The sequence below is a fragment of the Dromaius novaehollandiae genome, chromosome 1 (genome assembly GCF_036370855.1).
Source record: "Dromaius novaehollandiae isolate bDroNov1 chromosome 1, bDroNov1.hap1, whole genome shotgun sequence".
Lineage (NCBI taxonomy): Eukaryota > Metazoa > Chordata > Aves > Casuariiformes > Dromaiidae > Dromaius > Dromaius novaehollandiae.
The window spans coordinates 102,118,974-102,131,055 of record NC_088098.1 but is presented as its reverse complement, the minus strand read 5'-3'; the positions used below and the strand labels follow the sequence as shown (position 1 = coordinate 102,131,055).

Genomic DNA, 12,082 nt, shown 5'->3' with positions numbered 1-12,082 from the left:
GAAAAAAAAATAAGGTGTTACTTCACACCCTACTCACCAGTTGGCAGTTTTATTCACTGAAAGTGAGTAAAACTGCCAGCTTTGGCAGAGGTGGAAAAACACGTCTTCAGCTGAGATTTGGAAAGAAACGGATTTGATGTCATAAATAAATCACATGTATGGAAAATTACATTTGGTGGGAATTGAAGGGAGGCTTGTTTTTAGTAACACTGGTAACAAATAACATTGTCTGAAAAGCACACTAGGCAGCCCTGCGTGATAGGAGGAGGCAGAACCAGGTAAGGTCCATGAAAAGTCACCTGGATTGATTCTACGTAAGATTTAAAACCTGAGAGAGGAATGGTTACTAGATTCTGAAATAAATGGTGGTAGCAGTGGGGATGTTGATAGAAATGACACTGCCATGCTTTCTTGCATATAAAAGAATGGAAAGATACTAAGTGGCTGCTCAGGAAAAAAAAAACAAACCCAAACCTAACCTCCCAAACAAACCTATCCCTTGCACATAAAAATTCAGACAATGCTGAATGTTTTCTAAAGCTAAAATAATTGTACACAATATTTACTATAATACAGCACACTTACGAGAAACATACCCACTGCATTTATACCCACTGTGCAGTAAGGAGACATTTATCATTTTCACACAGATGAATGTACATGCTGCAGTTGTATTAATGCAGCTGGAAGGGGGTACATTAACCTATTTACAGCAAATCAATGCTTTATAGCACTAGCTGTAGCTTCAATATATTTGGTGTTATTATCCTGGAATATACCTCTGTTCTCTTTCTGAATTCTGAATTAGTGTTGTTGGCTCTGTGTAACAATGCCTAATGCTTCTGCTGCAGGCATTATGCAAATACCGGTAATGAAGCTGCATTAGGACCTCAGCTCCCTTTTACAGCATGGTAGGGAGAGGAACAAAAATCTTGTAGCTACGCACAACTGGGGGTCTGAATTTTGTAAAAGTAGGTGACCTGAGCCTACAGAGTGCAGCCCTCCTGTCCCCTGGCAGGAACACTTACGCATGAAAAACAGGTGTTTGCAACACTACAGGGAATTGGGGTCGTACAGGGTAAGTTTCAAACCCGTCTGCATTAGCGTTAGGAGGTACAGGCTACTCAAAACGGAGCATAATTTGCCGTGGAGATCTCTGAATTCTGTGCACCTGTGAGTAGGGAGAGACCGCATACGTACAGCTGGGACTGGCTGCACACATTTGGAGGTGACGCCTAGGGGTAAACTACAGGTCAATATGATAATCCTTCCACCTGCCTTTCTGTCTACTAATTTATCTCCCTGGGATTTACTTCAGTGGTCCAAAACCTGGGCTGCCAAAATGGCTGCTCTCAGAAAAAAATATCATCAGACTGCCAGCGAAATATTTCCTCCAAACCCTTGCCTCCTACCACTGAATGTGCCCTCAGATTGCTCTTGTTACAGGCTCAGGATGGGTGAAATTCAATCCCACATGCATAACAGATATTTTACTCACAAACCTGTCAAAAATCCAGTTTCTCAAGCAGTCTGTCAGAAGTGGCTTCATAAAACCTAGGTACTTGTTACAATGCTGGGTACAGCATACTGGATACTTGCTATTGAAGCTGCAATCCCTAGCAGCCCAGAAATGTGGCTATCATGGTCTTAAGTACACTTGCTGCAAATAATGAATTTCTGAAATGAATTTTTTTTAAGTCAAAGGAAAAGCTGCACCCCTTTTATTAGACATATGCCATCCGCTTGACACAACAATAGCGCACTGATGAGGTTTCTTCTGAAATACATCATCTAGGAAAAAAACAAAAGCAACCACATTTTCCCAGACATTGTATTTTCTCTGACACGCTCTGTTTCACCGTATCTTTGAGAAAGAAGTTACAGTCCATTTTGTTTCTTCTCTTATTCAAAAGGAACTTTTCAGTATAAAGAGAAATGCCAGCTGTTACTGGGATAATTGTAATTTCTCATTAATACCAGCACATTTTAAAAATAAACTCCAAATATTGCCTCATTAGTATCCCTGTGAGAAAAACATTATTATTGTTAGAGTCTAGGAAATGAGAGTGAAGATGTAATTTGGGCTGTCTAATACTGCAATGGGAGTCAAATGTCAAAGGAAGAATTAGAACTTTTTAGTTCCTTATTCTGCACTCTCCTTTTGCTCCTTGCATAGCACCTATCGCTGAACTGAGGAATTAGACATCCATATACCTAAGAAGAGGAAAAGCATGACTTTTTTGTAATATATAATTATATATTATATAATATGTAAAGATTATCTATTTTAAGACCTCTTCAATGCTTTTTTCCTTACTGGATTAACGTTGGAGAAGTACCACATTAATAGTAAACAAGTCTAAATGCCTGCATCTACAAAAGGATACAGCAAAAGCTCTAGCAATCAGCAGAAGTGTTTCCATGCTGGCAAAGCAATATCCTATCAATTTCAACCTAAAAGAATAGCAACTTTAGCTTAGTTTCTACACATACAAAGCCCTGACTCTGCCAACAAAAAGGCTGATTACTGCTATCTAGTTCTGGTTTTGTGGCAAACACTTGATGGAAAAGAAAAGGAGTAAAAATTAGAGGATTTTATGCTGCAATCAAACTCTGAGAAGAAGACTGTAGCTTTCTTTTCAGTGAAGAGTACATTTAAAACTCATTAGAAGACCTTGCGGGTCAGCATTAAGGTGAGTAAAATGGGTAGGGTGAATTTTCATAAGTAAATCTTTTTGTCAAGTACAAATATAAGCTATAAGGGAAAGGGAATGTTTTTAAAGGCAACAAAACTAATTCTGTACTTTTTAATGCTTAGGCTTTATGTTTATTAAGGGGAACATTCTTTTTATATATTTTGTACACACATGAAATTAACGGCTGGAGCTTGTTAAATATACCTACTGGCATTTTTGTTTGATATTAGTCGTAGCTGTATAGGTTGAAGTCAGTTAATATTAAACAGTAACTGTGATACAAAAAATGATCTGAAAAATGTTTCATGGCCTTCTATATCAAATTTATGTATTCCTTAGTTTTGAAATCATTTGAAATTGGCAAAAATGGTATTTGAAAATTAAGCTGTAGTCTTTCTGATAGTTTCATTATCAACAGTAATACAGACTTTACTTTTGGAAGTTAACTGACAGATTTTTTAATGAGACTGAGTCAGAAGAAAGTCCAGAGGGACGCTGCCCCTGTGTCCTGCTGACATCTGAAAAATCTACCAGGATGGAGAGGCAGCTGCTCATGCCCCATGGTACGGAGCCAATCCCAGGTGCCTGCCAAGTGTTTTGATACCTTTGGTTTGAAAGAAATATACTGGGCAAAGTGATTATTACTGTAGCAGGAAACTGTCACAAGTCTAAGGACTTTTATTCTGTTTCCTACAGTAGTTTTCTTGCATATTGATTACAATCCATTAAATATTCCTTCTTTTTGGAATACTGTAGTTCTGTAACATGCAATAATTTATAGAGTGGCCTCTAACAGGTGTCCCAGGAGACTTCGCTCACAGCTGTTCTACATACCAAATCCACTGAATATAAATCTTCCTTTCCTCACATGAGCATTAGCAAGCCAGGCTCTTAGCACAATCTGTTCATCAGCACACTAGTTTCCTTGGAAAGTTCAATATCTTAGCTAATGTTTATTAATTAAGCAATAAGACATAACAGACTGTGCAGCAGCCCTAATTAATGGACACCTCTGGTGCCTGCCACACATCTAAGAAGTGCATTAATCAGCACTACCACAGGTCTGAAGTGACTTATCACAATAATAAAATGGTTATTTACTTAAACAAGAACATTTCTCAAAGTTAGTAGCATTTTCATACTGTACATTATACTGTTCACAGTGCTAAAAAATTTATGGGAGACATTTTCAAACTCAGTTGCCTGAAGTTCAGCTTTCAAATCCCTGTTTAGGAACAGAAATAGAGGACACTAGGTTTGCAAAGGTGTTGTATTGATCTGATAGGTATGAACTGTTTTAGTCTCTGAAAATCAGACTGTTTTTATTCCGGTGGCAGGTATCAGTTTAACACTTCTCTTCACATTGGCTCTGAATCTCTGCTACCTGGGTTTTTTCCTAGTGATTTGATCTCTGTGACTGCTGGGAGTGGTGAAAGAAGAGACACTCTGTACAGTTAGTTCAGCCCTACTGTTCATCTGACTGAAGATGTGTTCGTATAGCAAATAGGCACAGCATCAGATAGCCCTGAACCTGACTTCTCTTACCCTTTCCACCCTTTGGGTAGAGATGGGTAGGTCATTTGCTTGTGTGTTATAAATAAAAGAAACAAACTTTTAACTGGCAGCTGTGGCTCATCTCAAACATCACTCGCTTAGCCATTGCCCATTAAGTGAACTAATTTCCAAAAGCTGTTTAATTAGAAAAGCAATGTATAAGATAGAATATGAAGAAGTATCTAAGACCTGTGGAGTTTATACCTGGAAAACTTTTAGTACTCTATAAAAAACCCATCCAATTAAATAAGTATTTTATTGCTAACTAAAACAGAGTTTTATTATGATCAGAACACAAATCCCAGAAATTGGAGTCTTGCAACATTAATGTTGGCAGATCTTTTGCTATAGTAGAACCTGTGACTATACTTACACAAGACTTTTTCAACAATAGTTTGCATAGTATGTCTTTTATGAATCTGTTTAGTGCATGCCCTTCTCCTTTACTTTCCCTGCTCTATGTACAGTATCACTGACCTTTGGGAAGGTACTATTATTTCTGCAAAATAAGCTCATGTTAATTCAGAGTAATTTACTGTAGTAAAATATATGTCACAATATGCAGCAAAGTAAGATTTACAATGTGTCTAACAACTTGAAATTTCCCAATGCCATTTCGAGTCACTAAATATATTTAGCAGGTCACAGGTACTCACTGTTAACATTTCAGAACTGAAAGCCTGTGGGTAGGGCTCCGGAGAAGAGGAGCTCTCTGTGCTGTGCATTGGAGAAAGCGCTCAGGAGTCAGCATCATTTGCGTAAGTAGCATCCATCATTCTTCTGCGTTAAAAGATACTTATATTTCGGATGTAAGAATAATTAATGGTCTTATCCTCATGCTGTAGCAGAACACTTAATATACGCTAAATGGGAGGTTGCTTTATAAATTCTTGCTGCTGGCATGGTCTTGACCAAATACATCCTAGGTTGTGACAGAGGGGAAGAGGGTAGGTTGAAGCCTGCTTCAGCAAAAGGGAAAGACAGACAGACTGCAATTCTGTGTTGTGCATTATTCTGACCTGGCAACTTGCAGTCTCTGTAAGGGTCCTATAAGTCATTCAAACCTCTCCTCTGAGGGTGAATAGTGGAGCTGGATAGACTTGACAGAAAGTCTCTCCACTTCTCCGTCCCCCACTTCCCGGTTAGCAGCAGTAGCAGTGAAGCAGTCAAGAGCTGGGCTGGGTAATGGAGTCAGCGTGAAAAGAAGTGTGACGATGACAGGAAAAGTAAAAGAGACAACAGCAGTTGAGTTCCTCCGAGAGAGTTAACCCAACACCAGTTGAAATCATTCACAACAGGAACAGAGACTGTTGTCCCCACGTTTTAGCACAAGACCATGTGGCAGTGAGACACAATGATACAGCAGGAAACTATTCTCTTCCCCATGCCTCCTGAAGCTGCAGTCATTAATAGCTGCCGATCACCTGGGGCTAGACAAGCAGAGTGGCAAAATGAGGGGCAGAGACTGAGTTACGGAGAGGTGTCACTGCAGCTGGAAGCACTGGCACTGTGGCAGCCAGACACTATGCAGAAACCAGGCAACATGGGGGAATTTGTTCAGCCAGCCTGGAGGAATTTGTTCAGAAGCATCTCCGGCTTTTTGGGCTTCACTAATCTCTAAATAAAACCCCACAGATGGGGTGCTGCAGAGGGAAGGGAGAAATGAAATATCCATTACGTGGTCAGGAAAAACAAGCAAAAGTCCACGATAATGCTCATGGGATGCGCTGGGGCAACAGCAGAAAGAAGGACTGTGAGCCATTGCTGCTCTATGAGTAGCATGCTCCCTCGACTAACCAGCGCTGACTGGGGTGGAAGGGAAGGGGAACAACCCAGTGAGCCTCCCTTGTCGAGCTGCACATGGAGTTTTACTTATTACTCAGTGAGTGTTGATGCGCTAGTGCCTTTTTCCCAGTCTCATGCTCTGTTGAATCTCCCCTAAAGAAGGCTCACAGTGAAACCAACCATCACACCTACTGGTTTGGGAAGGCAGGCAATTTGAGGCAATAAATGCATTTTGATACAAACTGCATTCCTTGCCACGCAGAGTAGTTAGGTTTTGCGACAGTGTAGACAGGAAGAATAGGCTGATAGTGCCATGGCTGTGTTTAGCCTTGCTTCTGAAGGGAAGGTTAGCTCAAGAACAGCACCCCCTGCTACTGGAAGGCCACATATGTGGCAGCGATGTCCAAACACCTCAGCTATCAACTCCTAAAACAACACATCGAACAGTGTGGCATTTTAAGGAAAAAAATGATGATTTGTCTTAAAATAGTGTTTGCAAGCTATGGCATTTCAGGAGCGGACAAGTGGCTCTCAGTTCAGGCAAGGAAATAGCCGGGACACTCATCTTGTCAGTTTGAGTCTATCTGTTCATCTTCTTCTAATAACTTTGAACCCATTGGCCCACTTCAGTCAAATTAAACAAGTTGTGTGAAAATCAGCAGCTGGGCAAGGTATACAGTTGTTTGGTGATATACTTGGTTGTAAGAAATAAAGACTGACATTTGAAAAATCTATACACGGATGATTGCCCATTGTGCCCCAGGGACAAAAAGGGCTTAAATCAGTTGTCTAAGCACAGGTGTCTAATTTTAGATTCCGTAAGGTATCCTGCCTGGCCTTCAGTTGTTGCTCCTAAGGAGCTCCTGCAAGTCCTGCGTCAGCCCCATGTGGTGATCTTAGTGATCCCAGGGCATCTCAAATGGCAACAGATTGCTATCGGTGGAAAACAGAATTGAGCCTACCATGCATATGTACTTATCTCACAACAGATCAGTGATGCATTTCCAGTTCAGATAGTACTGAATTAATGTCTCCACTGAGGAAAAGCCTCTACTTCAGCTCAGTAGTTACTTGTTCTCTTCAGATGGCCAACCAGCAACCACTGACTGGTCCACTGACAGAAGCGTAGTTCAAAACCAGATGCAGCACCTACTGTATCCCACCCTGTGTTACTTAGGGAGCACTGCAGGGAGCTGGGCTGCTCTCTGGTAGGTGGATGGAGAGGGGGTGGATAGTGGAGGTATTGTCGGGGGAGAATGAAGTACAGGAGAGGTGGTCTTATTCCAAAGAGTAGGAGAAGATATGTTGGAGAGAAGTACAGTTATTGTACTGTTGGGGCTGTAGAGCAGAAATCCAAAGGAAATAAGGTTTATTAGTTCTGCTAGTCTCTTCTGTGGTGTTTTTTTTTCCTCTGGAGCACTCTGAAATTCTGTTTCTTTAATGAGAATCTCTCAGATCCTTATCCCCAAATGACTGATCAGCCTTAACAAGCAACCAGACTTGAACAGCTGAATAACTTAGCAATGATATAAAAACAGCCTTCTGGGAAAAGTCATGTCAACTCTTAATGCAGAGGTATTCTATGCACCTATATGAAAGAGGTTAAGACGGGCTGGCTGGTGTTCTGCATTTTGACATGGAGGTTGACTGTTGGTGTGAGGACTCAGTATGCCAGTTCGAGCTCTGGTGGGAGCCCACTGAATAACAGAATTAGTGACAATTTAAATTGCAGTGGAAAAAACAGCACTCCCCCTTTCTAGTGCTGCATTTTCTAGGAGAAGCCTTCTATTACACTAGAAGCAAATGTGTATTTTAATCAGGAAGACTTATTTGGCTGCAACTTTTGCAATGAAATAACAGTAGAAAATACCATATAATGTTATGAGGTTATACAGTCCTGCACTGTAGTCAAGCCCATAGGTAGTTTTTAAAGGAAAAGAGAACATGCTTAACTCTTAGAGAGGAGAATTTACAAATACATTTCTCATGGCAACTTAACCTTTACTCTTTTAGAATTTATCAACGTATGCCCATTGAAGGGTACTGTCAGACTGTAATGGAGATAATGGGCCAAATTTATCACCAGAATAGTTCCAATATTCCCTCAAGTTTTGATTTATGGCTGAACGGAGAACTGAATCAAATTGCATATCTGATGCAGATTCCAGTGACTTGGATGAAAGCCACATATATCCAGCATCAGAATCTGGCAAGCTGGCTATGACTCTTTGTAATATGTCTTTAATCCTTAGAAGGAAGCTAGTCAAGGTGGGCCAAGTCCCCAGCTCGCATAAATTAACTGTTCCATCAAAGCTGATAGAGTTATGCTGATTTAAATAAGTTGAGACCCCAGCCTAGAAAATTAATGAGAAAGCAAAGCAGGATAGGGAGTGATTATCATTTTCAAGGAACATTTCAACAAACTGACAGATTAGTCCTGTGTGGTACTTACATCCTGGTTGGACATCTCCCAGTATGGTCTCTCACCATAGGACATCACTTCCCACATTACAATCCCATAGCTCCATGCGTCGCTTGCTGAAGAGAACTTCCTGTAAGCTATAGCTTCAGGAGCAGTCCACCTTATGGGGATTTTTCCACCCTGGAAAATATGTTGACAACTTAACAATACGACTAGATACAAAACTGTACATGTTTAAAAGGAAAATAAAAAGGTATCCTAGATGCTGAGATTCTGTAGTCTGCTTTCTGTTGATTTGCCTTGTCAATTGACTATAACTGGAAAGGAAGATATATACTTGATTCAGAATCTGACAGAAATTTGTTTCCTTCTGTAGTCTAATTCACCACAACCAGCACTTCTTGGAAAAAAAAATCTCAGTTCAGAGAACAGGACACATTTTAGATGATTCATGTTCCTTCAGTCATATAATTAGTCAGAATATACCTTTTGATTGAAAACATTCCAAACACGAAATTTCTAATACACTGACATTTTACTTCTTATCCTCTAATGAAATAGAAACATTTGTTGCAAAACAAAACACCCATAGACTTAATAAAATTATATAGGCAGAAAGGAAAATATAGCTTTCATATTATTCTTTACTTTTGATAATCTCTCTAAGTCTTTTTTTCACCCTTTATATATCTAGGTAAATTGCAAACGAAGCATGCTTCTAACAGGCATTGCCTTAGAGTATTGAATAGTTTCATTCTGCAGCTTTCAAGCTAAAATCCAAGTACTACCACAGGAGAATTTGTAAGAATTCAGTCAACAAAGCTGATTTACCCTTTAGCAAGATCACAGCATGTAGAACTTTTCACCAGTGTTACTAATTTATACCATTGAATCTGTCCTATTCTCCCATAAGAGCTTACGCACAAAAATATTTTATAAATAAGTAATAATAATAAAGCAGATGTATTTCTCACTTCTAAAGTATATATTCATTATCACTATGTGCAGAACTCTACTCTTTAAATAAGCTGTTTGGAGAGAGAGCAGTATGATTAAGGTGCCACTAGATGGTAGAAGGAGGCAGTCAGCAAAGCTGAGCTGACCAACAGTAGTTGCTTTCAATGAGCAGTAATAGATTCTGCTCAGCATTACAATTATATTTCTGACAGATACAAAAGAAATGAACTAGAACATCAGCCTGGCAATTGAAGAGAAGCCACAGTAAAAAACAAATAGGAAAATTTCTGTTAATTTACTTTGAATATATATAAAAAACAATTTGTCTGCGAGTTGTGCAGAGCTGACACAAAACTGACTCAAAATTCGACCAGAAAGTGTTCAAAAGCCAAGCTCTGTGTCTGTGGTGATGTGTCCGGAAGCAAACTTCTCACAACACAGTTTCACTGAGCGCAACCTTATCATGAAAAATGTAGGTGGTTAATACTTATATAGTTCACAAAAGATAGTAGCCAAGATGTCCTTTGTACGATGTTAACTTTTTGCAAGCTGCTTTTTTAAAGCCTTTGCCTGCTCAGTTTTGGCCTCTCAAAGTTGCAGTCGAAGTCAATGCCAAACTGTCTGCTGATTTTGATGGGAGTGAGGTAAAGGTAATACCTTGTTTCCTGTTTTTACCCAAGCTCCTCCCCTTTTTTTAATCCAGTAACCTGGGGATCACTCACCTGGCATGATAGGGATACTTTATCCCACATCTACCACCATCTCTGAGAGTGCCCTAGTCACTCGTTTTGGCATGGTATGGTGCTCTTAATCCATTCCTCGTAAAGCTGTTCCACTTACAAAGTAATTACAGATGCATTTGGGTATGAGAATAGAGAACAGGATGAGAAAGGAGAGTATGTTGCTCTAGACCCTTATGATAGGGCATTCTCCAAGGAAAGACAAACCTAACTTCTTATCCTTTCTCCAGGGAATAGTTAAACATTTTACATAAATTAGATATGAGCATTTGGCATTTGATCTCCTTGTCTAGTTGCAATGGTGTTTTGGTGGGATATGCAAGTCCAAGATTTCTTAGGCAGTGGAAGATTTAAATATTCTATGCCCCAAATAAATGCTCCACACACTGGGTTGTCAGACCAGAAGGTTATGTTCTCTGAGAACACTGTTACAGAGTCTAACTGCAGAGTATAGTTCATGGTAGTGCATAGGGATTGAGCAGAAATATCTCCCCACACCACAGAGATAGGTGCCTTATCCTTTTACTGGATGAGCTTTAGTCTTCTATTTTTAAACATTGCCAAACTGAGGTAATTCCACCCTTAGATCCCTGGCTTCTGCAGATTTCTTGAGACAATTGATATTTTCCTGGCCTAAGTCAGGGTGGGGGTAGGGTCCTTTTTTGGACCAGGACACATGCATTTTTAATAAGGTAAACAACACTCATACCAATCCATATACTAGAGAGACTGCCCTGAAAACCCTTAAAGCTCTTGCTCATCAACAGGATATCAATCCTGGCTGAGAAATTATACAGGAGATAACACTCTTGTTCCAGTGCTGCAAGAGTCTATTATTCGAACCTAGTCTTACCAAGGGATCCTTCTTGCTCCCTTTTGCTTTATGTCCATTTAAGACACTTTTCTGGAGTACCACACCAGCATTTGAGGGAAGATGCAAACAAAGAATTCCGTATTTTCTTTCCTGATCACAGATCTCAGAAGATGATAGGAAAAAAAAATCAACCAGTTTAAATGACTATTATTGTAAAACTTTCAAATTATTTATTGAGACAAACTGATGAATTTACAAATTTGTTATGAGCCTGGGTTTCTAATTTGTAGGATTTTATTAGTCATTTATCACTATTAAAATTTAATGAATAGTCCTGTGCTAATAATAAAATATCTACTTTTAGGAAAAACACAAATCAACACATGCAAATAAAAGGCATCTGGATATTTATAAAATGTTTGAATATTGATAATTATTTTTTTAAAGTTTGTTCCTTTCATGAATCTGATTATTTATTCCTGAATTACACTCAAAAAAAAAGGAGGTCACTACTGTCATCTTGAACAGCATTCACAGCCAGATCTGTGAATATCAGCTATATATAAATGAGTTTTAAAGAATCTGATTAGACTACACAACTAGTTTCATCACACAGCTTTACTGACTGATCCCTTTTGGACTGAAACAGTAGAGGCTCATTGAATGTGAAAATGAGAACGGAGAACAGAGTCTTAACAAAATTCAAGGCAGTTCATGTTCAGGGGCATAAGATATGCTCAGTGTTATAATGTAAAAAAAAATTTTTTTGTGCTAGTTCTAATGACAACGTGAAGCAAAACCTCTTAAATTTTTACAGTGGATTCACCTTATGTATGAAGACATTATATTCATAAGAATGTAAATTTCAACACTTAATTATGTTTGCAGAATATCTGTTCATGCAAAAAAGTTGTTTTATTTATTTGAAAGCTATTCAAAAGGCGGAGATTGCAATATGACTAGCAGAAAAAGCATATAAAACTAAACTGTAGTAATAGCTGCTCATGCATAATAGAAGGACACGTAAGGTTTACAATAGCTGAAAATATATTTCCTGCTTCTGATTAGAGTAATAAACAGCACTACTGCTATTTCTTTTTAAATTTGATCTAAC

The 12,082-nt window shown here is 39.0% G+C and overlaps 1 protein-coding gene across 6 annotated transcripts in view; it reads right to left on the bottom strand.

The window, feature by feature from the left end:
- The window catches only part of EPHA6 (EPH receptor A6), a 533,966-nt gene that overhangs the window by 16,070 nt on the left and 505,814 nt on the right, over positions 1–12,082 (bottom strand). For 5 of the 6 annotated variants that reach the window (XM_064522371.1, XM_064522378.1, XM_064522375.1 and 2 more), the window contains one exon: positions 8,488–8,637. In XM_064522371.1, coding sequence (XP_064378441.1) covers positions 8,488–8,637 — 150 coding nt within the window. Of the gene's footprint in view, positions 1–4,906; positions 5,031–8,487; positions 8,638–12,082 lie in introns of all 6 variants that reach the window. The other variant, XR_010392099.1, reaches the window with a different exon arrangement.